Below are 27,540 nucleotides of genomic sequence, written 5' to 3' on the forward strand. Positions count from 1 at the left end.
AAACTGTTTGATTCTGAATAATGCATTGAATGATTTGAATCATTTACCACTGCGCTTAACTTACAGTCGCTTCTTCCTGCGTATCCAACTTTCGGAATTATGGTTTCACTGTTTTCCCGAGCCAGGACAGTTGGCGAATGACTCAACAAATTGTCTGCTTTGATTATGTCATTTCAAATCAAGTTAAAAGTTTTGTCTGTAGTTTTACCGCTTCACGTGTATCGGACTGTTAATCAGCAGATTATGATAATAACTCGTGAATACTCACACTCACAGTCGCGTTAAAATCGATTATGTATTAGACTGCTATTTGACAATACCCTTAACAATAATCATCTAACGATTAGAACGCTTCATATTTGGCCACCTGCAGCGGATATGATAAGGGGTTCTTAAATTTCCGGACGAAAAATAGAATAGAATGCTAACACGCTTGAAACATTATAGTATCATTTAAGGCAGATACTTACATTACCCCTAGAAATATAATCTATCAAATATAGAACGCTTCATGTTTAACCACCTGCTGCGGTTATGATTCAAGTTACTGAAATTTGTGAGTGAAAATCATCATCGCGAATAGAAAAGCAAATAATGTAAATTATGTTATAACTCTCTATGCCATTAATATTCAAACCCTTACGCTACAACGGACAGCTGTACCAGGAGACTTAAGTGGTGATCATCTCAACCATGTGGGCATACGTACATGTACAATATAATTGACGGTCATAGCAAACAGGTTGTACCACATATAATGTACGATAATAGCATTTCTTAGTACCCCAAATGCACATATGCAGTGACAATGCTTTGGTGCACTTATTATTTCATGAAAATAAAAATAAGGTTGGATGTTCTTCCAACCAACTAGGGGTTACTTGAGACACTGTCTCAAGTCACCCCAACTTGATACAGGCCCGTCTCTAGTGACAGCATGCAAAAAGATTCCTGAATATTCAGGACCCAACCATGAGTTGGCCTATTTTGTCTGAGGGGGTTAAGAACTACTTATATATTCATTTTACTAAAATTCTGTGCTATTATTTTGTGTATGTCTCAAGTCACCCCTCACCTTGGGGTGACATAAGACAGTTGTCTTTGAATAGAAAAATTTAGAAAATCATTAGACACATTTTTTCATCAACCAATTGTTGTTCAAATAATCATCATTTGGGTAGATTGTAGGTAGGTCCTCGAGCTGCATTTGAAAAAATCACAAATAAGTGTCTCAAGTCACCCCGATTTTCTGTATTAGTTTGTAGGTCAATGTTTAAGAAATATGATTGATTGGTTGTTTATTTAGGATGCTTAGTAAGTCGGTACAGCCACAGGCGCAATACTGTGAGTTTACATATGTTTGTCTTGGCGCTCGAATAAGTTTATTTTTACTATCATCAAGCATTTGTATTAAGCTTCCGTTACTTTAAAGTTAGTCATGACCTCCGGTGCACTAAGATGTTTTGAAACATGAGTACTCAAGGCTTAAAACAGGTATTATATAGCTTTCACTTTGAATTAAGTAATTTAAATGAGTGTTTGATCGAATATTGTATTGGTTAATTCCACTTTCGGGGCCAGTAGGTAAAGCTGTCGCTTCACTCACCTGTATTGATGCTGCTGAGGCTGAACAGGTGGGGGGTATTTTATCTGAGGAGAGGGAGAGGAAGAGGCTCAACTCCATCTTAGCTCCGTTAGGAGGAATTCTGCTCAGCGTAGCTTTTTACAGTCGAAATTAGACTCGGCCACCCTGTTAAAGTGGTCCCAGAGCGGGCTGTTGGGGTTCAGCCGATATCTTTTTCCTCTCCACGGTTGGAAAATTTTTCTGGAAGTCATCGTAAGGGTGAAACTACGTATAAACTCTGGAGGTCGCAGGTGGAAGGTTTATCAACTGATCCTGCGATTTTGGATCACGCCCTTTTGGCTTTAATAAGACTATCGGGCCGGGAATTGCCGGCCGAGATCGTATTGAGCATCGGCAGTAGTGTTACTCCGGAGGATGTGTTGCGGAACTTCGATTCCGTGTTTGGGTCGGTAACGACTCTGACTCAAGCATTGTCAGTATTTTTTACTGCGGAACAAAGACCCGAGGAATCCGTTGCCCTTTGGGCCTGCCGCCTCAAGACCCTGAAGAGTCGTGTTCTGGGAGAATGTGAGATGTTAAGATCGCAATTTTGTAACGGTCTGAGGGACTCTCAGATTAAGCTGGCATTGCGACCGACTCTTTCCACGGCTGCTAGTTTCCTAGACATGGTCCTGGAAGCTAGAGGTGTGGAGGACATGATAGGTAAGACTTCCACAACACCGGTACACAGAAGATCGGGAGTTGTGGAGCAGCACGCAGTTCAACCTCAAAAGATAAAACTTAAGAGTTCAGTCTCGTTATAGGATGTAGCTGCTAAATTGGATGATGTGGTTAGGAAATTGAATGGGTTCCAACTTGAAATACAGCGCTTAAAAAAACATGTTGATCATATAGATCAAGTGGTTGAACAGTTCGGGTTGGGGATGGAAGGAAGGAGTCAGACCGATACGAAGGTTTCAGTTGATCCTGTTCCACCGATTTCGTCAAAGCGTTGTTTCAAGTGTGACTCGCCTGGTCATTTTGTCAGGGAGTGTCCTCAGTGGAGGAACAACATGGGTTTGCGTCGACCTCCGCCCACTTACACTTGTTATAAATGTAATGTCATTGGTGATCACTACTTTCAGGATTGTGGGAAAGGACAACCGCTATTAAACTCGTAAGGGATCAGCATTCTGGGTGCGTTGGGTCCCGCATTGGTGAAAAGCCCAAGACAGAAATTAAAGCGTCGTCGGTTGCGTCCGTCTCGTCGTGTAGTAGTATTGTGATCACCGAGGAGTCATCCGCGTATGATCCAGTCGTCCGTCTTGTCGTTTAGTAGTATTGTCGACCAGAGGAGTCATCGGCGTATGATCCAGTCGTCCGTCTCGTCGTTTAGTAGTATCGTCAGACCACCTGAGGAGTCATCCGCGTATGATCCTGTCGTCCGTCTCGTTTAACTTAGTAGTATCTTCAGACCATCCGCGTATGAGGTCCAGTGAAGAATCCAAGTCTGTCTTGCGACGTTATACTGGAGTATCTCAAGTTTTTGTGCGAACACAATCATTTAGATATGGCCTTACTCCCGTCAAAAGAGGATTAAGTCAGGGCGCTCGCGGACTTAAAAGTTATTACCGAGCCATCTCCCGGACCGGGTAACTCGTCGAAGACTGATGGCGATAGTGTTGAAACTATGTTCAAGGGATTGCTGGCCCATTTTTCTGAGACGCGTCGCGAGGATAACGAGGCTTTGTTAAAAACTGTTCATCAATAAATCGAATCGAAATTCAACGTAACTCAGTCGCGGAGGTTAATCAAGCTGCAGAAGCTCAACGACAATCATGATATTCATTTCTATTTTAAGACCTTTGAGAATTTGGCTCAGCGTTATAACCTTGCGGACAGTGAGTATACACGTGTGTTAGAACCCTATCTAACAGGACCTGCGCAGCAGACGTATTTCGCAATTGATACCGATCAGAAGTGTTATCGCTCTGTGAAAGAGGCCATCTTTTGTCGATATAAGCTGACACCGGCAGCTTATCGTGTTAAGTTTCGTAAAGAATCGAAGAATCATCAGGAAACGTTTGTTGATTTTGTTACGCATCTGGATGACTACGCGCGCTATTGGTTGACTCCATCTGATTCGTTGTGGAGCATGCCTGAGTATGTTAAGATTCACGACCGTATCATATCCGATCAGTTTCTGTCGACGATTCAGGAGGAGACGTTGCGGTTGAAGCTGGTCGATCACCAGAAGTGCAGTTCTCGTGAACTGGCGCGAATAGCTGATGATTTCACCCGCGAAGAGAAGTCTGTCGTTCCGAGCCATCCGTTGAGGATCAATCGTAGTAGTCAGCAGTCGTTTGGTCGCGTAGCAAACCAGAAATCTGCTCGTGCTAGTCGATATTCGGACGCCTGTTTCCAGTGTGGCGAGTTAGGACACAAGAAACGCGACTGTCCGAAAGTCATCGTCGCAGAGCATAAATTCATTCGTTTAGATGCAGATGCCAAACCGTTCGAACCGTCTGCTGACTACAGATACACATGCACCGATAAGGATACCGGGCCTAGTCACCCTGGTCCCATGATCGAACTGACGATAAATGATATTCCGTGTCATGGGCTAGTTGACTCAGGTGCGTCGATGACGTTGATGTCGCAAGAATTTTGTAGTCAGCTCGGACTAGTTGCGCAAATGAACGATGTCGTACTCAAATGGTTCGATGACACTACGTTCAAACCGTCTGGAGCTGTTTTCGTCAACTCATCGTGCCGCTGTGTTGATATTTGTATCGAGTGCATCATCGTTGAGGAACTCGATTGTACCGTATTGCTCGGCAGAGATTTTATTTGCGCCGTGGGTCTGTCGATCGATTTCGCTCATAAGGCGTATTGGGTTTCGAAGGTAAACCCCATCATCAAATGGCCGTTGCTGGGATTTCGGAAGGATCATATTGAGACAGCTGTCGAGCCTGGTTGTCCGATACCAGAGCTGCCGTCAGCCGCCGAGGGTAAGGATGATCTGTTCACGTCGTATCGTGAGTGCGTTTGTCGTGAGTTCCCGGACGTTATAACCGATACACCGGGTCATACCAACGTGTTGGAACACGAGATCGTTTTAGAGGAAGGTACGCTGCCTTCACGTCAGAAACCCTATGCGTTATCTCCCATGAAATTGGCCGAGCAGATACTCGCCATGCTCGCCGATGGCATCATCGAGGAATCGAAGTCGTCGTGGCGCAGTCCGTTGCTTATGGTGCTTAAGAGCAACGGCCAATATCGTTTGTGCGTCGATTGAAATCTGGTTTTTGGCAGGTTCCGCTTCGTAAAGAAGATCGAGAATTGACTGACTTTTGGTTAGGCGATAATTTATATCAGTTCAAAGTGTTGCCCTTTGGCGTTAAGTACGGTCCTGCCACATTCCAGGGGTTAGTTGAGAAAGTTTTACGTAAGCATGGATATCTTGGTAAATTTTGTCAAGTTCAGTTTGATGATATTATTGTATACTCTGTAACAGTAGAAGAACATTTTGTACACCTCTGTAAAATTCTTAATTGTTTACGTGAAGCCAGATTGATGGCTAGTGTTGAAAAGAGTCGTTTTTTCAACGAGGACGCGTTGTACATCGGTCATGAGGTCTCTTCTGACGGTATTTCGATGAATTCTGACAAGGTGGACGCCATCATTGACTACGCAGTTCCGGCCAATCGTAGGGATTTAGATCGTTTCTTGGGGATGGTCGGGTGGTTTTCGAAATTCATTCCTGATTATGCCACTGGGGCGGAACCGTTGTACCAATTGCGCAGGTAAGGTGTACCTTGGCAGTGGACCGAAGATTGTCAAATTGTCAGACGAATTGAAAATTATGTAAGGCCCCGTGTCTTGCACACCCTGACCCTGATTGCGATTTTGAACTTCACACCGATGCTAGTGGTGTGGGGTTGGGCGCTTCATTGTGCCAAGTTCAGAATGGTGTCTTATGTGCGATCGGGTTCAGTAGTAGAACTCTGTGTCGCCGAACGGAATTACAGCACTACCGAGCGTGAGATTTTAGCTGTAGTTTGGGCACTGGAGAAATGGCGGTACTTAATTGAGGGGAAACGTGTTGTTGTGATAACTGATCACCAGGCATTGACTTGGATATTTACGACCAAGTCCAATTTGAGTCCGCGTTTGTATCGTTGGGTGTTGCCTACCCAAGAATTTGATATCGAGATTCGGTATCGGAAGGGGAAATTGCACGTTGTCCCTGATGCACTGAGTCGAGACCCTCGACTCAACCCTGTCCTATCCGTCGGTATTGTGCAAGCTGATTCAGTTGATGATTCGAGTGAGCACACTAGTTGTACCAAACCTAAGGATGATATCATTGATTAGGTTCAATGCGATTGTTGTGATCGTTGGTTTCATGATATTCGTGTGGGAGTAGATCCGGAGGAAGCTGAAAATATTGTATTCATTTGTGTTAATTGTAAAACTGTTCCTCCTGGTGTCCTCACATCTTAGTCTGTAAATAGTAGTAGTGATAATACAAGTCGTATTGAAGTTCCGCTGGAAAAGCGATCGCAAGTGCTTAAAGAGATGCACGATCGACCAACAGCAGGCCATTTCGGTCGTCAGAAAACAATGAATCGTATTTAGCAGAAATTTTACTGACCTGGTGTCGCTCGTGATAAATGTGAAAAATTATGTTAAATCGTGTAAAATTTGTCAGAAAGTTAAACCCGTATATCGTAAGCCGCAAGTTCTTATGCAGCCGATCGTATCCCACGCTCATTGGGAATTATTAGCTGCCGATTTAGTTGGCTCGTTGCCAGAATCGTACTCTCACCATCAGTACATATTAGTCGTGAGGGACCATTTCACGAAATGGGTAGAGTTTTTCCCTTTACGCAAGGCTACTGGAAAGGCCGTGGCTATTTGTTTAGTGAGGGAGGTGTTTACGCGGTTCGGTGCACCGAAGAAATTGTTGACGGACAACTGTTCTCAATTCGTGTGCAGGTTTATGGTTGCTACGTGTGAGCATTGGTGGGGGGGGGGGGAAGTTGTTACATTCCACACCCTATCATCCGCAGTGTAACTGGGTCTAGAGGGCAAATCGTGACTTAAAGTCGATGTTGTCGAGTTATGTTGAGGAGTCCGGTGGAGGCCATCGTACATGGGACATCCATTTGGCGGAATTTCGATATGCGATAAATTCGGTGGAGAATGTATCCACTGGGTTTAGTCCAGCTAGTCTTTCTCTTTCTCGGGAATTAGATAGCCCATTGGCTAATGATATGCAGGGCGACGCTGCAAGTAATTTTCGGGGTTCCAATTCAGTGGCTCAATTTGCCCGGAATAAGAAAGAGTCAGATCGCGAAAAAGTAGCTAGGACTGTTAGTAAAATGGCTGAAAATAACCGGATTCGGAAAGCGAAGTACGATCGTAGTCGTCGCATGTCAAAGATTAAAGTTGGGGACCGAGTTTGGTTAAAGACTCATCCGCAGTCTAAGGCTGATCATTCTTTTTCAGCCAAGTTAGCTCCTCGTTGGGAAGGTCCATACTGTGTTGTTGATTGAGTAAACAGGTTGAATTTTCGGATTCGTACCTCCAATGGTTTGGAGACCAAGAATGTCTGCCAACTGAAACTTTATTATGGTGAATAGTTATTGTCGCTATTTAAGTATTCTGTTCCATTCTTGAAACTGATCTGGAGAATTGTGTTTCTGTATGTATACTTTGGAATAGTTGAGCTGATGTACGTGTATTAGTATGATGTGATTTTGTAACTTGAGTTTGCATAATTCTACTATAGTGTTAGTTCAAGAATTGCTTTTTTGAACTCACATTAGGGAGGGGAGTTATGTAGGGGAACCAGTCTTATGGTATATGGTAAGGTGGCGCCACCAGCGGTGGCAGTGGAGTTTTGAGTTGTAAATGGCGCTCGCGCTATATGAGAAGGTCTGGTAGAATCGTTAAATAAAGTTGACTGTAAGTGTTCATCAAGATCTCGCGTTGTTGATTTTATGTAGTTGGAAGGACCCTCTAAAACGCTTACGGTGGTTCCGTCGGTGTCATCTCTAAACGGTTACGGGGTGAATCGTGTAACAGTAGTTTTACGGAATGTAGGTTCGTGCCCAGTGATTATCGCGGCTAGGACGCCCATTTCTAATGTTGATCTAGTGTCGCCGATCCGCTTGGCAGGACTTGGGACCGAGGCTTGGTCAGCAAGGGACAGTCCCAAACCAGTTGGGACCGAGGCTTGGTCAGCAAGGGACAGTCCCAAACCAGTTGATCCAGATCGATCACGGTAATCTGTTTGGAATGACAGCTGAGACATATGTGATGCACAGGGGTTTGGCGATGGGCTTGGATTTCATTTCCGGGTTGTTGATAATCTCGCGAGAATGGCGCTAAATATGAACTGCGAATAAATTCAAAATATCACGGAAATACCTTGTGTTTATATTGTTTATTTATCCGCTATAAAGTTCTGACAAACAATTGGTCGTTAAGAATCATTATCAGACGGTCGTCACGCTTCTATATAAAATCACAAGGGATGAAACGCCAGGCCTCCGCTGTACTTAAATTTTCAGCCAGAAAGTTGGGACAGTCACGTGACATTCTGATGACGTCATCGCATTTAAAACTTCAACACGAAAAGTTAACATATTCACAGACCGATATCAATTGTCAGATTATGATTCATATGAAATAAATAACTTATAAAGAATAAATTATGATGAAATATATAATTCATAGTCAAAAAATGCATTTGAATGTAAGTTATTCTCAAATATTTTTCGTATCATAGTTTCCATCTTATATGCTTCAGGTTCGCGTTCAGTCAAATAAGAAGCGTTAAGTCACGTGACTGTCCCAACTTTCTGGCTGGCACAACTCTGAAGGCGTTTCATCCCTTGTTATTTTATATAGCCGTCTGACGACCGTCTGATAATGATTCTTAACGACCAATTGTTTATCAGAACTTTATAGCGGATAAATAAACAATATAAACACAAGGTATTTCCGTGATATTTTGAATTTATTCGCAGTTCATATTTAGCGCCATTCTCGCGAGATTATCAACAACCCGGAAATAAAATCCAAGCCCATCGCCAAACCCCTGTGTCCCTGTGATGTGATGTAAATTTATTTGGATTTACCAAAAAAAAAACCAATTTAACTCAACACAGGCAAAATACAGGTCATAATGCATCTTAACTAAGAGAAGCAGCAAGATACCAGGAATGACATTGTCTGTGTTGTTTCAGATCACCAATCACAAATACAGGCTGGTCTTCTTAACTTGTTCCTAGTTTTATTTTAAACCACCAGGAGGCGTATAATAAGCCTTCTTAATTCTTAAGCAAAAAAGTGAAAAATGATCGATAGTTTAAGCGATGACGAACCTTCAGTTACTTCGAGCGCTTTTATCTGTTCCTCTCCCGCAGCTCTTATGTCTTTTTGAGGCGACATCGAAGCTGTCAGACTGTCTAAAAGAGCTTCTTTCAGCGAACGATTTCGCTCGTCGGTGTTAAATGCCGCCATTATTGCGCTAAATGTGTACCCGGTTCACCTGAATCGCTGTTACAGCGACGATACTCTATAGGAAAATATTCTCTTCAGGAATTAATCTCGAGATGCACAAAAAAATTCCGCCACCTTATTAACCGCTCAGGGCCTGTAAATTGCATGTCACAATATTTTACAAAAATACTCAATAAAGTGAATTTGGTTTTTTTTATCATGTCGTCTTTGCTAAATACGTATATTCTTTTAACAGTGACCTATCTGTTTACTTTCATTCTACAGCATGTCATATTTTGCACAGTGGCAATGAGTAAATCGAAATATTTTAACAATAAAGTGCATTGAATTGGTGCCAGCTCGGCATTTGAAATCGAGGCTGTCGGGATTCCCTTCCGGGTTTCGTGTCGCTGTGGCTGTAGATTATCTCAGAAGCCGGTATCTGCATCTTGAAAATCTCGTTTCATCCCCATAACTACAGGATGGGTAGGATTACCATGTACGCCGTATTGTTGTTGACCATTTTGGGCACGGCTTGCATCGCCAATAAAGACAGCATCAACGGCGATCTAGTCAACGCAAAGGTGCAAACGACGATTGATTTGAGCACCCATCTCGTCAAAATCGTCAATTCGATCACTTTGCAGAATAACGGTAAAACGGCCGTTCGCTCTTTCTTATTTATGGTCGACCCGGCATTCAGCGATAGGCTCTCGTTTATCGGAGCTGTTGTAAGTATGCATCAATTGCCTGGCTTTAGGATTTCTCGTCAGAAGATATCTTTTTTCAGACCCTCTCGCCTCGGTTTCTTTCTTTTTTGTGAAGACGTTGCTTACCACTTATGCAGTGGATATTTGACCGTATACGGCTGAGTATTTTCGCCATTTTACCGTACATCTTCGCTGATTAACGCCGCGCATGCGCATAGAGGTGTAGAGAAACAGAGTTAAAGAAAATAGAGCGAATAGAGTGAGACTCGAGCCCGGGCCAGTAATTTACTACCACAGCGTCATACCACTAGACCACCGAGCTCGCTGAAAAACCGATCGAATGTGTTAACTATCTAAAGTACCTCGCCTTACCCTAATCCTATCCCTAGGGTTAAAACGGAACCCTCTGGACCCTCTACTCATCCTCTCGACACTAACCCTATCGAAACCCTAAACCCAATATAATGATTTAACTTACTTTTATTAGTTAATATTATATATATATATATATATATATAGTAATAATGTATGGTAAAATAGCGGAAGTAATTACTAAGCCTTATACGGTTAAATATCCACTTCGTATCACTTATCAATTGGAATACGCTTACCCCGGTATGTCCATTTATTAATGGATGAGACCTGTTTCTCTGGGATAGTTTGCTTTTTGGTCTTGACAGATTCCCAAAAATCACGGATAACAACGTCAACTGTATATCTGATAAAACTCTATCCTACGGCCATATGAAATAAATTACTTTATTCTCATCAGCGCCGCCCCGTGTTTAGCGACCGCCTGGAGTTTTTTTAATATTTCATATATGAAATATAAAACTACTGCCTCAATAACAAATCACACTTACAACATTTTATATACAAAAGTCATCTATTAGCAGCCAAACATGTAAACACTTGAAATAATTGTATGAAGTTTATTGATAATTGAAAGCTCCAGCACACGTAGACCCATTTACGTTCATGTTTGGAATTTAGTTATGAATTTTAGATTTTGTATTCCAGACATGTACAAGACAATACATGATAGATTTTTATCCTATATTCTTTTAGTTTATGTCTTATACCTATTAAACACAGCAAGACCTATAATAGTGGTCTTGTTAGTCTTCATATATAATTGAGCTTGCGGAATATTTGATATGAAATATAGAATATAAACCTCCCTCCTCGATTTTTTTTAAAACTTCTGATGAGAATCAAGTAATTTATTTTATAAGGCTTATGAATAGCCATATTACTATCATTCATATATTATTTATGGGCCTAGTTAAAATGTTGAATGAAATATTACCTCAAGGAAACGTTTCGAACTCATTTTTTATTGTTTTAGGAACTTATCATAAGCATGATAAGTTAATCTGTTACCTACCACACTATACCTGACTTTGATATATCTGTTCTGAAAAATCCGGAGAATGGCAATTGCAGCTGACGAGCTGTCACTGTTAAACTGCCTTACTATGGCTCTTGTGCTCATCTGACTGTTTAGAAATGGTGCCTCAACAACGCTCGAGATTTATTCCACAGATTGGTTAAAGTTACAAGTAGTTGTGGTTGATTCGATGCTCTTTCTCGACAGTCATGTATTAAATACTGTACATTTCAGACCAAAGTTGATGATGAAGATCAGAGGTTAACAGTTGTAGAAACAACAGTGAAATCTCAAAGGTAATTTTCTTAAAAATCCAAAAGGTTGCTATGCATAAAGCAATCATTTTTTTATCTTCGTAAGAAATGACAATTGTGAAGGATCTGTTGTAGGCTCCTTCGAGTCTGTGGTTATCCTCCTCGTTGTTTCTCATTTCTCGACTCCATTCAGACTTTAACTTGCACTGACATTGATGTCAATGCAGACAGATATTATTCTTGTTTCTAATTCTTAAGGTAAAATTCGCCAAAATCAATTCGCTTTATCAACAAAAAATAACATTTAGAGAGACATATTGAATTTTGACATTTTATTATTTAGTCCTTAAGAAACTATCATTTCAAACAAACAACCATTTCAAATCAAATCAATAAATTCTCCAGTTCGCAATTTAAATCATCGAAAATATTACTATAAAACATGTTTTCAAACTCAACAAGGTAACTAATTAATTTATTTGAGTACAAAGGTTTGATTTGATACTAAAATCAGTTGATACATTGCAATAAACAGGAGTTAACCTCTATATGACAGTTTGGCGTCAGGCGTTGTAGGGAACCGTAACAACGACTGGTATTCAGACTATTCAGACTACAGGAATAAGAAATAGATTTTATGTAGTATCTGGTCATGCAATAATCATCGGCTCTGGGATAACCAGACTCTACTTACTGTAATTCATTTTGTCTATTTAATCATAAACACAAATGATTTCTTTTCAGCGGACGATTTTGGCGCGTGGATTTGGCATCAAAAGTCGGCGCGAGTAAAACCGTTGTCGTCGACGTGGAGACCGTTTTCTCGCACACGCTGAAACCATATCCGTCGGAGATCCGGCAGTCGGAGAAGCAACTGGTGCGATTCGACGGCGCGTTGTACTTCTATTCGCCGTACGCGACGACCACTCAGTCAACGACCGTCAAACTGTCGTCGCCGAACGTCGAGTCGTACACGAAAACGAAACCAGTCTCGTTCAGCGAGAACACGATCACGTACGGACCGTACGAAAATAAGCCGGCGAACACCAAGGTATGTTTCAAATGGATGGCACATGGTTCCCACCGAACTGGGAAATAGGGAAAAAGATGGGAATTTTGAAATGAATATAGATACCCAGTAGTTTGGATATATTTTGGAAATTCATTTACACTTCATGTATCGCATTTTGTCAAGGGCGACTTTCTTCAGTGATTCCCCTTGCCAATCACCTTTATCAACCAGTCTTTGCTGAAATGTTAACTGTAGCATGATGGTATCAGTTCAGTTTTATTTGGGTAAAATGAAAAATCAACCATGAAATACTTGGGAAAAGCTGGGAATTTTCAATTCATGTAACTGTGAACCTTGGTGACAGATTCATCAGGGATTTTTCGCTTGCATACTTGATAATAACGCCCCTGTATGAGGTATAGATACCCATTCTATAGTGTGTGGTCCTTGCAAAATTGTCAATTAGTTAAAATCTGTATTGAAAGATGGTAGTGGGAGCACTCAAACTTTGTGAAAGCTTAGTTATTTGCGATACTCCGCTAACACTTTCGTTAATGACAAAGTATTAAAAGATTTTGATGAATAATTAAGAAATGAAAAGGGCATGAATGTTTTGCTGTTTTTGCGCAGGCTGATTTAGTAATTCACTACGAAAATAACACGCCTTTCCTGACAACCACGACGTTGACGCGCGTTCTCGAGGTATCTCATTGGGGGAATATCGCCGTCGAAGAGACTTACGATATGTATCATTCCGGCGCCAAATTGAAGGGTTCGTTCTCGCGGTACGATTACCAGCGTAATCAAGATGGCGTCTCGTCGATAAAATCGTTCAAAGTAAGTACTAGTAGATATGTAGTGTTTAGTATTCATAAACTCCCTGAAAAAAACGAGGGGAAATCCGTGTTTCCTATGATACGAAAGAGCTGATTTCCAGTTAACTTTGTATATGAAAAGTTTGGCATATTGTCATAAACAGGGCTGAAAGCTTTCATATGATATACAAAAGATTTTGTGAAGAAAAGTTGTGACCCCTGAAATTCATCCTGACCTGCTTCATTGGTTAGGGTACAGACAAAAAACTGGTCTGTGACAAATATTTTTGTTTTCCACCTTGTCTTCGTCATCATATAGCTGATGGCAAGTTGTTCCAGTAGTGTCATGTTCGATATCCCAGTCAGCAATTTCTTTCACGTAGAATACATTCTACGATAGTGCTCGGCCACAGTTTATTTCTGGATTTTGTTCTCACTCCGTGTTTCGTTAATTTGCAGACAATTTTGCCAGCGTCCGCCCGCGACGTGTACTATCGCGATGAAATCGGCAACATTTCAACCAGCAACCTGAAAGAGATGGTCGATCAGGTCGAGTTGGAACTTCAGCCAAGGTTCCCGTTGTTCGGAGGATGGAAGACTCATTATCTGATTGGATATAACGTGCCGAGCTACGAGTATCTGTTCACCAGGGGTTTGTACAAATATTCACTTTTGAAACTGATTCATTTCTATGACCAGACATCTTCGACATGTTTTACCCACAGTAGCTGCTAGTATTGAAGTCAACAATTCAGGGGCTCAAGAATTTTGAGTTAATTGAATATCCCATCCTCCCAGGCTGGGATTCGAACCTGATGGCATCGAGGTTGCCACGGTACGAAACCCTGCCACACTAGACCGAGTGCGCAGCTTTGACGATGTCATTATTAGCGAATCAGATATGCCGTTTTAATTTAACCCGGGTTTTTCACGTTTATAGTTCTTTCATGGAATTTGCCTCGGCGATTAAACAACGAGCAATCTGATCGGTGCCGCAAGTTTTCTTGCGGCAAAGCTGCGCATGTACTTGCGCATCCGGTCTGGTGTGGCGGGTGTTCGTGCCGTAGCTGAGTGTAGCGATGCTGTCAGGTTTGAATCCCTGCCGAGGGAGGATGTGAATATCCAGCCTTCAACTCTTAACCCTTTTTCTTCAGAGTACGTTTTGATTTATGTTTCATTTTTCGTATATTTTGTTTATAGGGGACAGTTACGCTTTGAAGATGAGATTCGTAGATCATATTTACGACGATATGCTCATTGACAAGTTCACGCTGAAAATCATCTTGCCCGAAGGCGCTAAGTAAGTAGAAAAATGATTAGGGCAGGGCTTGGTATTTTGGGAAGATTTTCATGTATGAAATGATTATTGAGCCACAGCAGAATCGCAAATCAAATGACTCAACTAAAGTGTATAAAATATGAGTTGGCAACCGCATATACATTACAGTGGTACCTCGTTACAACGAACTTCATGGGACCCGAAAATATGTTCATTATAACCTATAGTTCGTTTTATCCAGTATGAAAATAATTAAGTTGTCTTGGGACGAAATTCTGTGTTTGTTTTAGCCGATGAATCGTTGTGTCCGAGTTCGTTAAAACGAGGTTCCACTGTAGGCCTATTGAAATACTAGCTAAAACCCTGTTGTAGAGATCGGGTCCTGTGTGGTTACTAATGTTGTGTGTATTTTGATGACTGCTTGTACATTGATAGGCCATGTATGAATTGATGCAATGCCTGGCTATCGTGTTAGTTGAAAATGATAGCGTGGGTCCCCGATAAACCATAAAAACATGGTTCAACATCTTGGCAGTGATACCGACCTATCACAGTAAACCAATTGTTTACCTGCTAACACTACAGTAGATCAGGGGTTCGACTCGCCCGTGCAGAATTTTCAAATTAAAACAATATTTTCATTTGTATCCTATAGTTCTTCCTGGGGCCTCAGGAAATCACAGGAAATCTTCAGTCGTTTAACTCATTGCCTGCCAAAAACGTACTGGTACGTTCGATATCTCCCATCACTTGCGTGCCAAAACCCTACTGGTACGGTTGACTTGTTTCTTAACTTGAACTATAGATGGCGAATTCATCGCACAACACCAGCTAGTTTATTGCTCTTTACTACTAAAACAAACTATCATCAGTCGTTCTATGCAGTGTGTTAGTGACGTCATCTATTGAAATGGGGTCTGAACGCGCATGAATGGGCATATTTTCAGCAAAATACCCCCTCTGCACTGGTGGTTGCTGCAGATTTTATCACTCTAAGAAGAAATGCCGCTTATTTTACATGAAAAAGCAAGACCAGATGAACAAAATAAAACAGATTTGATGAAGATATCTCTTCTAGTTTTTGTTATATGAATCGCTGAAAAACAAGGAAATTCTGGCAAAGTGCAGCATTTCCTGGAAAATAGGCCTGGCAGGCAGAGATAAGGACCAGTTCTCCCTGGGCACAGGTTATCTACAAGTTCCCAAGATCCCACATGGTGTCCACGGACAATAGAGATACACATTTATACATTTGTAAATATGCTCCTACTAAGTTCAGGCATTGATTGGAAATATTTCATTGAAGTTCTGGGCCCAGTTTGATAGACTGGTGTTATCTTTAACTTGGGGGCTAACTCAATTCATTTTCAATAGAGTTCGCCCCTGGGGTCAAGTTAGTTTTAATACTAGTCAGGCTATAAAACCAGCACCTGGGCTAAAAACAAAACTACAAGTGAAAACTTGCTAGTCCATAAAATCTCTGTTACCAATGGCATTGAAGGGTTAATTGATGATTCAACAATACTTCGCTGCTGAGTTATTTAAATGATGATTCTTTTCGGACGCCCTAGTTTTACTATTTACGTAAACAATGTTGGGTTTCACACCTTGGAGAACTGATTTTATGAAAGTATATAGTTATTGATATTATTTCACATTTAGAGGAATGGATGAAAATTTGCATCGTTTTTTTATTCTTGTAGAAATGTTGATTTCGGCGCTAATTTCGATTTTACGAGAGGCGAAGATCAACTGCACTACACGTATCTGGATACAGTCGGTCGACCGGTCATCACTGTTCATAAAACTAACCTCGTCGAGCAACATATTCAAGATTTTACCGTAAGTTTTAGGCAAGATCCTTCGTTAAGCATCGGTATCTATCATGGGATCCCTTGGTGCTTTTTGGTCTGCTTGGGGTGGTATTTTGGTGTGTCTCGGGGTTTCTTAGTGTTCATCATGCGGCGCGTTGATTAGTAAGAATTACATGGTATTTCCGTTTATATTTGTAACTACCGGTACTGATACATATTTTATAACCACGATTGATTGCACTTTAGTAGCTCATGACATGTGCTATGATTGTGGGGAAGTTCATTGGCTTCTTTGATTTGTTAACCAGGGGGCATATCAGAGGAGATTGATGTAAAAGAAATACGTGAAAAACCTCTGTGAAAAAATGTCATAAATTACAATAATGTATGAAATCTTATGAAATTTTGTCTGCAAAACATTTATAGATTTCATGAAAATCAAACCCATCGAAGTAGCAAAGATAGGCTGCAGGCCTGGGACACAATTACTTAATCACTTTTATCCAACTTTACCCCCAGAAAAATTGAGATGATCTCTTTATGATTTTTACTTTTGATTGATTTTCAGTTGAAGTATACGTACCAGAAGTTTTTGTTACTACAAGAACCGCTGTTAGTCGTTGGTGCTTTTTATCTACTGTTCTTTTGTATAATCATCTACGTGCGTTTAGATTTCTCCATCACCAAGGTATGGATTACAAATCATACATATTTATCATCTAGCTAACTTTTCTATATTTTAATGTATTTGTTACCATTTTTGGTGTGAAAATATTGATTTTGTTCTTTGGAAGTTTGTGTTTCTGAAGGTCTATCCTACCCCTTGATACAATTGGATTGAAGATGCATGTGTATATTTTCTATGGGGAACCTCCCACATTTTTGTGGCAAGCAAAGCAGTGCCGGATTGCTAGTACTTGCTAACTCTACCCTTTTCAATTTCTGCATTCCAAATAAAATAGATTTATGATGTACAGTGAATGAATTATCAGCGAGTTCTTTTCAGACGTGATGATTCTTTTCAGATACCTTAGTTTGACTAGTTAAACTATGTTAGGTTTCACACCTTGGAGAACTGAAATTGGAAAAGAAAAACTCGCAGCTGTCAATAGATAATCTTGAATAATTGATCTGTTATAAGTCATAGATGAATGCTTACGCTATTTTTCAGCCACAATAGATTCAGTTATCAGAAATAGTTTACTTTTTCACGATGAATATTCGTTTAATTTTTGTCAATGTTGATTTCTATCGAAGTCTATTGATCGAGATAATGCAAAAATGTCTATTTACGCACCGAACTGGGATTTGAATTCTTGTACATTTTCTCTTTGAAAACAGGACGAAGCTAGCGAAAGCCGGATGCGTGTTGCCAGCTTGATTGAACAAGTGCAGAGCACGCAGGACAAACGCAGCGCCCTCTACCAGAGTTACGCCGACGCCATCAATAAGTACAAGGCAAGCAAGGACAGCTCGAGTTTCCATTCGAATCGTAAGAAGATTGATGGCGATCATAAGAATTTGAGCCAACAGATCGCCCAACTTCAGTCAAAACTGAAGGTTGACAGTGCCGAATTGGCTGATAAGGTAAATACAGTCGATCAGGATCATTCGAGTCGAATCCGCATGTTAGTCATGGTTCCGAACATGATGTTAAATGATCAGGATTTCTCGTGAACCAGAATAATTTTAATCGGTCTCGAATGATCAGGATTACATGTGTAAATAGGCAAACGATACACTTTGTTTATTAAGTGTGTTTCCGATGTTATGATGTTGATAATCTACTTTTCATTGAACTTAACATTTTTATCGATATTGATAGTGGAGAAAAATGAAACAGTTAAATGAAGGAAGCAGTGAGAGCCTTAGGGGCTGTACAGTACTGTGTACCTCAGTGCTTTGATGTGCAAGATATTCAAAATTATGGAAGTCCACCAACAGGGGGCACTGAAATTGCCTGATTGCCAAGGATCTGGGCATGTTGTCCCTTCACAAAAATTATGAACTCCTTAAATCGATTTGAAATCAATTGAATTGAGAAATTAAATCGATTTGAGTTTAAACTTTTTTTGAAGCTGTACCATTTGTTACCTCTAGTTTTAACCTGGGGTGTGCTAAAGATAGATTCTTAGTTTCCATGACTGTCAAAACCGAGCCTAGTTTGATTATGATTATTTGAATCTTTGCTTTCAGGTTAATGAACTGCAGAAGTTGGATCAGCAGTTTCGCGATCAGGTCAACCTCGGCATCACGTATGCCGAAAAACTTGTCGCCGGCAAAATGAACAAGTCGCAATACATCGAATACGAGGCGACGAATGAAACGAAGAAAGACGACGTATTGCAGAAAATGGAGACGATTCTATTGGCGCTTTAAATAGAGAAAAAACAACTCGGATAGAGATCCATTTCAGATAAAATTGGTTGGATTGTAGCGTCAATGGCAGCCTGGTGGTTTGATGTAGGCCTACACCATTTCCACAGTTGTGAGTTAAGACCAGTTTGATATTTGGGACCAGTGAAATTTTTTCCGGTTTCTCCCACTGGTCAACTCTACGTACTTTGGTTTACTTCCATATTTTCACATTCGACAAGGCTTATTTGTGCCTTGTATATCCTCGATTATTTGGCTAAATTTGAAACCTTTCCACGCAGTCAGTGGTTAAGTACAAAAATTCAGCCACCAGGCATCTATTTTCGTTCTTAGGTGCGTAGGTTTTGTATTCATCAGAAGAAAAAATACTTTACAAACCATAAATAAATACTTAATTATTTTGTACATGTATAGCTATGTAAACTCTGATTGTACGATTATGTTTTAATGTCATAGTTGGTAGGTTTAATCTGGAAATGGAATGATTTATTTATTATTTGTGTTCGTACTTTTTGTTTAATTTTTGGAAGTATCAACATTCGTTTCTTTTCACTTCGTTTCTTTTCACTAACTCTTGAAAAGTATTTGTATACGACTATGTACGTGTGTAAGTTCTTGCTTAGTAAACTGAATGTAGTGTATTTTCGAACTATGAAATTGGAAGAAATCGGAGGAAATCATTCCAGAAAATAAATGTCCAGTCAAGAAAATAAAAACAGATTAGTCTTTATTGTTGTCTTTTTCTCTGAGGTTATCGTACAGTTGACTGTTTTTACCTCCTAGACACACTTAAGGCTACAGGGAGACTGCTCACCGTCCTGGTAAATGCTCAAAGATTTTGACAATATTCAATACTGGTGAGCAAATGGATACCATCGGGTAACAATCCACTAGTCAAGCCTCTCAAATGGTTCTAGTCACGAATGTAAAATGGTAAACCATTGAGAAGCTACAGATCCTAGATATCGGACAAAAACGATTATTTGGCATAATAAAATGGTGATTAGACAGCCATATTGTGCATACCCAATCATGGAAGAATGCTGTTGGTCTTACAATCAACCTTGCCCGCAGAACATGTGAACATCAATACGCCTATTTCAGTATGGCCGTGGTGTGGTTTTGTAACTAGGAGTATGGTGCCTGGACTTGTTCCAGTACCCCTGTAGATGTGGGACAAATGAGTCATGGAATAAATTGTGGTACTATTGAGCAATCATAATTGATCTTGTACTGATGGGTCATAGGGCAATACATTACATGTCTAACATCAAGATAATTGATCAATTTCGTGGGACAAAACCTAGAATTGTGGAACCAGAATCGACAGACCGTGAAAAGTTACTAAGGAGACCAACATACTTATCATCGGACACCTGTGGAAGGATGGGTTCTTTTACTATGGATGTCTTATGCCATTTGCTGAAATCTGTGAAAAAAAAGTAGCAGTCTCACAAAGCCATCGTGTCTAAACCCCATCAGTGAGGAAGGTATGTATTTCCTATATGCAGTTGGTTATAACAAAAATGGTGAAATCCTTGAATGAAAAACAGAACACAAGATTTCATAGTAAAAAATTTAAATTTAATCATTCCAGTATTGTATGTCTATAATAGTTATAGTAATAATATTAATATCTATTCATTTTGATTTTAAATCTGTACAAATTCTACTAGCGTCATCGATTAAGTTACAATATAATGAACATGTACGATGATGATCGTTCAAATGGTACCATGTTAGGTAGGCTATTTTCCATATATACATGTACCGGTAGTAATATGAATCATTGGGCAATAATTCATATGATGGTTTCAAATCGGACAAGGAAGACCTAATAAGGACTAGTATAAGCCCCTCTGTGGTTCAATATAACAACGTACTGGGTAAGGCTGTTCAAGGCCCATTTGGGTTCTAGTAAGTCTATGAAGCAATTTTGGTACTAGCCAATCTCAAAGCACTATTTCCATGTCAATTGTAACAACATTAGACTACAGAAGACTCCGCCTATAGTGGTACCGATCTATACTGTAATCCATTCAAACTGGTAGATTAAAAAATACACGTACTATGATTTTCTGTCACCACTGTTTGTCAATGTGAAAAAATCCGAAAATCTGACTACACCATTATCTGTCTATACCGGTAACATTTTGCAGGTCCCCCGCCCTACGGCTAAGGCGAAGTCTACTGTAATAACTTATCACCAGTCTCAGAACATTTTGGTTTTATTGCCAATCAACCTAAGATTGGTCTAAGCATGGACGTATAAACTAGATTCTAGTCTAGTTTATACGTCCATGGTCTAAGCTAAGTTGGGTTCTGTTTTACAACAGAATTGGCCGACTATTTTGGTCAATTATACATCTGAAGATATTTTGGTTCTGTATCCAACATTGGTTCTATAGCCACTCATTCTAACAACAGTGGTAATGTTGCCTGGTGTCAGTATATTTTGGTTCCATAGCATTGGTTCCAAGTATAGCTAGAAATTCATAGCAATAAACTAAAGGCTATATCAGACACACTAAATACATAGACACTTTGATATTTTCATATGATATGTTTTTTCCAGGAAATTTTAGCTGCCATAGAATCTATAATGCAGAAGAAAAGCAGTGTATATATTATATACTTAACTAAGGCCCTCTAATGGGAGACTCTTGATGCAGGTATCGATCTGCTATCTGCACTCTCACCCTCTCAGACACTCAGCCCTAAATGATTCTTTTTATTGTCAAGACCTCGTAGGTATCAATGCATCATCAAACAATGATCATCGAGGCTTCGGACTACAATTAGTGAGCGTCTCAACAGGTGGTACCAGGTTGCAGATTGATACGCATGCATATGAAAGATTCATTCCTATAAATGCCATACACACAAATATTCACGTGGTCTGCAAATCTAAGACTATTAACTAAAAAAAAAGTCGCAACATTCATCAGCTGTATTATGTACAATATGTACATTCTTCGCAAAAAAAAGGTGAAAGTTGCAATATTCATCAGCTATGTACAAATAATTATGTACATTCTGTAAACTTCAACCATAAATGAAATGAATGTTACCGAATAGTACTCAGTAGAACTCACTATTCGTATCACCTGGGACTGGAAAACGTTATCCGAATTTTTAACAAAATCCGAACAATATGCTCTCATTTGAATAGAAATAACCTAAAGGGGACCCAAATTCTAGTTTGAAATAAGTGAAAATCCAAATAAAAACCGATCCAAATTATTTGAACAATAATGTACGAAGCTAATTTCTTATGTCCAGGAGTGACAATTCAGAGTTAATGTCTGGATTGAGAGTTGAATAATTGGGTAAAGCAGTAGATCAACTGGCTTAGGGAGTATTCAAATAGTACGTACGGTCAATTTTTACGTTTTTAGAGCATCCAACCCTGAGAGAGTTGCTAGCGACGATGTGTCTATTATATAAAATCATTCAAATCTTAGGATATTTAGAGTGGAATGATATTAGGATAGTGTAGTTTAATATTTAGTATCAGTGTTTGACATGATTTTGTTTGGCTTTAGAGTTCAACGTTTGTGATAATTTTTGGATATTGATATCCAAGTAAACGACGCGATAGAGAACGCTGGAAAGTATCGACTTTCTGTTGCAGTTTTTCAAGAGTTCTACGTTTACGTTTCAGCACTGGAAGATGTTTCGAAGTTTATTATACGCGTCGATAGTTAAAATCTTTCTTCTATTAATATCGGTTTCTGTATCAAATGATGATTCGAGTAGTTTGCACTATTTCCAGTGATCACACGAAGCTCTTGAGATTTCGTATTCTTCAGTTTTAGTGATTTATTGATCTCTAGATGCTGAGTTTCAAGTGTTTTCGGTACAGATTCTGTGATGGTATCAATCGTATGTTTTAACGTTGTTACCCAGGATCTATTGCCTGCGTACTTTGGTTCTATTTCGAAAAAGTATGGCACATTTAAACAGAAGTTATGATCATCGAGTTCGTAAATATATGATGGTTTCGATTTTTGTGCGTAACTATGATTAGTTTGTTACTATTACTAGTAATTGGGTTAAAACAAATCCTGGTCCCAACTGTTCCAATTTAGACGTAGTCTACTGTAAATTCCTAATTGCCTATTTCTCAGAATTGAAGGAGTTACAAGCACCTTTACAAACCTTTTCTGTTTAGAAGGAGTCTTTTAAGGAATCAAGGAGTGGTAGAGATCCTGTAACAAAGCAACCATCATGGTTACATTTAATAGTGTCATTGACTATTATTCGGAACTGTTGAACAGGGCTCCCGAATCCATTTCGACACTTCTCAGTTACCGGTACTTTTAAATCCCAAGTTAAAATTAGCTAATTTCCTATGTTTTGCAACCGAAAACAGTAAACTGGTCAACTGTTAACATGAAAAATCAATAAAGTACATATATGTATTTGTCTTAATAGTATCTAAGACGCCCGCATACGAGCACACTTTGCGCTGCGCAAAGTTCGTTCTCATTTAGCACAGAATATAGGCCTACGCACACTAGCTGAAAAATGCACTCAGAAAAGGGAGCTGTGGTAAGCGTCGTGTATGCATCATGAAGCCATACTTCCTACATATCTGCACCATTTACTAACGACTTATAGTCCTCGTCAAATCTATTGGAATATAAATGGAATTTTTCTGTTCCCATTACATCAACATGAAATTGAGGGCGTGCAAGGGGAAAATAATCCCATATCATATAGAAAGTGACATTCATGTAATAAATCAACGTTTTCCTAATCTGAAATTGATATACTAGCCGCTATGATCAGTTTTTGAAAAATGACACATGCGCAATGATGACCAATGCAATAGAGCATACTTAGCGCTGCGTCGGAAAATATGGAACATGATATCCAAATTCACAGGACTATACAATTAATAATGTGACAACTTACTATACATCTGGAAAAGTGGAACATACGTAATTAAATCAGTTTTGGAGTAATGACACATACGCATTGATCACGAATGCACGAGATCATATCAAATTTGTATTGAAAAGTGATCCAGATTAAGTGCGGTTTTCACTCTAAATGCAAAGACAATGTAAGTTTACAATACAGGACCCAGTTCCAGAGTTCTGGGATCCAAGGATAGTTGACCTGGGCCCTGGTTCTTTAAATTTAGCAGCTTTTGAGTCAATTAAAAAAAAAATTAATAAAAGGCTACTGGTGAGGCCATCCCAAATTAATCATCTGTTTGCAGTAACACTGACCCAAGTTTTCAGGGCGAGTTGGAAGAATTTTTTTTGCAAAATTTTAGGCCAAGGGGTTAGGGTTAGGGTTGATTTTATCATCTTTTTTGCATGGAAAACAATATCACATATCGGCATTGTGCACAGGATATTTGTCCAATAGCCTAGATTTCAGGAATAATTTCAAAATTTCAACTTCATCCGGAGCATCATCACTGAGTTCAAAATGAGACAATACATTGAATATATTCAAGCTATGACATTACCAGCTTTAAATTAAAACACGAAATTTTCATAGCTTTTCCAGGACCTGGAAAAAAAATCCCCATTTTCCAAAACTTTCCAAGACTTTTCAAAACCTGTGGGAACCCTGTGTCACTAGAGAATGGCAGCTTATTGGAACACTGTCAATTTCCCATAAAACTTAAACTAGGCCACACGTTGAGGCACATTTTCGTAAGATGCACACTTGACTACAAACATACAAAGCGCATACGTCTTTGTCAAATATAAAATTTCTTTCAATTAATTCCAGAAAAAAGTTTTGACGTCTTTGAAGTCAAGTTACGGCAAACAGAAAATTATCTTGGGATGGCCTGAGGAATGCGTGAATGCATCGAGGCATTGGACGTCAAAACTTGCCATTCCTACAATGCTCAAAAGTTCTCAAAAGTAATCTTTCAGGCACTAAGGAAGCCTAACGGTTGGCTCGAGTTGACCCAAATTCAGATCTAGCTACATTGTATGTTTTATGATGTTTTAAAATGCTGAATGCGTTGGGGTTAAAAAATTCTATAGTAAGAGGACTCATCACCTTTCCTTATAATAACAGCTACCTAATCAGTACTATGCAATTCTAGGGAGTTTCCATGTAAATTATCGCATTGCAGTGTCGTTCAAAAATATAATCAAATTTTCCTCAGTAATGTACATAGTATGGGAAATTCGCAGAATTGAAAATCTTTTTAAATTTGTCTGAACAATGCAATGCTCTATTTTGACTCATACAAACTGAGTTAGCTAAGTCAATTGCACTGAAAAGCTTTCGGTATTTCAAAATGAAACAATGATACCAGACCCTCCATTCTTCAAATTCTTCAACATCAAGGTTGCAAACGAGTATAGAACGTCATCCGAGATATTTCAATTTGAAAATATGAACTAGAAATGCCTACTAGATACTTTATAAGTGCACTTTCAGAAAGTGATCATCCAGACTTCGCCCTTTATTATGGTGTTTGTTTGAGGGCATGACATTGATACCCGCATAACCAATTGTCCGATCACTGAGCGGACGCCTGCAGATTGGCGAGATATTGTAACAAACTCTGTTGATTTTCCTCCATCAACAAATTAGTTGGAATAGTCAGCGTCAATTGTTGCGTCTGTTGTTGTTGAGTTTGCTGTTGTTGTTGCTGAACGGCGAACGCCAGCGGTTGAATCGGCACGGAACCGATCAACCGTGCATTCGGAGGAATCGTAGCCGGAGTCGCCTGATTCACCGGTAGCGTTATGTATGACTGCTGCTGCTGCTGCTGCTGCTGAATGTCACCCGGTGACAAACTCGTTGTGAATTGTCTACTCGACGGCTGATTCATATCGACTACGGGTGCCGCCACGGCAGCGCTAACGATCATTGTTGGCTTCGTCGTGACAATCGATTGAATTGGCATGATTATATTCGCGATCGACGTCGATTGCGATAAAATCGTGGCGTGCTGCTTACTACCGCTGCCGTTATTTTGCGCGTTCGAGCTCATTTTCGTTGCCGTCATCATTGGCGTCGAAGACGTCGCGACCGATTGTCGATTAACGACGTTGTTTTGCGGGGTCGCCGCGAATTGGTTATTTGAATTCGTTCGTTGTTGAATATTCACGAACGTCTGTTGCTGCTGCTGCTGTTGCCGAGGTTTCGATTCGTCATCGCCGCCCTGCGCGACAGTGTATGAATTATCACTCACTTTATACCTCATTGCCAGCGGTTGACCGCCGTACGACATCTGACCAGTCGACTGGTAACTATTGACCGGTTGACCGATTGGCTGCATTGACTTCTGAGCAGTCGACATTAATTGATAATTATTACTAATGCCACTGGCGTGTTGACCGATCAAGGATAACTGAGCAGTCGACTTCGACTGATAACTGTTAACACCACCGACCGGTCGACCGATCGACTGGGAGGTTGAGAGAGCAGTCGATATCGCCTGATAACTGTTAATGCTCCTGTCCGGTCGACCGGTCGACTGTTGCGGCTGCCCATAACCGGCCGACGAAGTTGGCGAATAAAGTCCGGACAGCACTGATCGATGATTCGTCGCCGTTGCTCGATTCACCGTCGTTATATTCGGTTTGACTTGTGCTTGAAACGACGAAGTCGCGGAAATCGGCGCACGAGACAGGACCTGCGATATCGACGAGCCGCTAGCGGATGACGATACCGTGGTCGCCGACGTTGTGCTGTGATTATACGGTTGAACGGCTGCTACTCGTTGTGAAGCGGATGCAGGGATCGTCACGGCGGTTCCAGCACTTCCGCGGCGCGACAAATGCGAATATCGCGACCGGTAGGAGTCGTCGATTGTTACTAATTTCGGGCGTCCATCGCTTAACATTTTAACCATACGGACACCTTTCGTGCGATTGGCAAAACTGACGTTCGACGACGATGGCGAAACTCGCTGCGGCAAGCGAGGAGACCCGGTCGACGAAACCGGAACACGTGGAGACATCGTATTGGTCGGCGGACTAGGACGGGCAGCAGTTGAGGGCGATATCGTCGGCTTATACAAAGGACGATGTTGCTGATTCTGCTGCTGCTGCGGCTGCTGTGCAGCTACGAACCGAGCAAAGATTTGTTGGCGTTGAGCCTGCACAGCCGCATCGAGTTGGACTACTTCCCCACGCCGATTCGACGACCACTGATTCTTCGTCGTGAACGATTTCGGCGATGGAGAATTCGAATCGTCCTCGATGTTGATCACTTCGATATCCGCATCAAGACTATTCATCGTTTCTTGCGACGACTGACGAGCGAACGTTGGTGAATCAGCCGACCAATCGGAACGCAATATTTCGGTGCCAGCTACATCCCTGTTAGCGGTAGAGGTAACCGAAGCGACGGCTTTGGTCGCAGAAACGCGAGCACGGACACGCGCTAAACCCTCGGTGATCAGACTTTTCGACACGTTCGTATTACTCGCGCTCGTAGAAGCCAGCGAATCTGTTTTCGTGTAGTCGAGGAAATTCTCAGTGCCGCCGACCTTCAACAAAATATTATTCTGGATTCGTCGCTTGACTGCAGCATTCTGAGCGGACGTCAACTTTCTTGCAATGCTAAAACCCGGTTGCGATGCGGCCACGTCGGATATCAATCCAAGATTGTCGCGCATCGATCGGTCATTATTCAACGTGCCGGCAGATGACACCACTGGTGACCGGTTCAACTGTTTCGCGGCGTAGTTCTGCAGATAATCGGTGTGACTAGAATTCGAAATCGGCTCCAAATTATAACGTCCATCCGGCTGCTGTTGCAACAACTTTAATGCGGACGTGCCCGTTTTTAATTTCGACAGCGCCTTCAACGTGTCGG

The 27,540-nt window shown here is 40.6% G+C and overlaps 2 protein-coding genes across 2 annotated transcripts in view; one reads left to right on the forward strand and one right to left on the reverse strand.

Annotated features, from left to right (window-relative positions):
- LOC141901362 (importin-9-like) overlaps positions 1-9,107 on the reverse strand; it is a 104,460-nt gene extending 95,353 nt beyond the window's left edge. Inside the window, exon 1 of the mRNA XM_074788555.1 lies at positions 8,962-9,107. Within this exon, the coding sequence (XP_074644656.1) occupies positions 8,962-9,100 (139 nt within the window). The 5' untranslated portion in view covers positions 9,101-9,107. The remainder of the gene's footprint in view (positions 1-8,961) is intronic.
- Positions 9,108-9,462: 355 nt separating this feature from the next.
- On the forward strand, positions 9,463-19,447 carry LOC141901916 (dolichyl-diphosphooligosaccharide--protein glycosyltransferase subunit 1-like). The gene is made up of 10 exons (XM_074789489.1): positions 9,463-9,810; positions 11,414-11,475; positions 12,178-12,484; positions 13,076-13,282; positions 13,720-13,912; positions 14,461-14,560; positions 16,243-16,381; positions 16,922-17,041; positions 17,695-17,940; positions 18,550-19,447. Exons 1-10 carry the CDS (start codon positions 9,562-9,564, stop codon positions 18,730-18,732), a joined length of 1,806 nt encoding a protein of 601 aa, XP_074645590.1. The 5' UTR covers positions 9,463-9,561; the 3' UTR covers positions 18,733-19,447.
- The last annotated feature ends 8,093 nt before the right edge of the window (positions 19,448-27,540 follow it).

The sequence above is a fragment of the Tubulanus polymorphus genome, chromosome 3 (genome assembly GCF_964204645.1).
Source record: "Tubulanus polymorphus chromosome 3, tnTubPoly1.2, whole genome shotgun sequence".
Taxonomy (NCBI): domain Eukaryota; kingdom Metazoa; phylum Nemertea; class Palaeonemertea; order Tubulaniformes; family Tubulanidae; genus Tubulanus; species Tubulanus polymorphus.

What these genes read in the sequence shown, in the direction of transcription:
- LOC141901916 (XM_074789489.1), top strand. Translation starts at nt 9,562, where the DNA reads ATGGGTAGGATTACCATGTACGCCGTATTGTTGTTGACCATTTTGGGC. An exon ending in ACAACAGTGAAATCTCAAAG is followed by an intron (nt 11,476 to 12,177) that starts GTAATTTTCTTA and finishes ATTTCTTTTCAG; the next exon opens with CGGACGATTTTGGCGCGTGG. An exon ending in GTGCCGAATTGGCTGATAAG is followed by an intron (nt 17,941 to 18,549) that starts GTAAATACAGTC and finishes CTTTGCTTTCAG; the next exon opens with GTTAATGAACTGCAGAAGTT.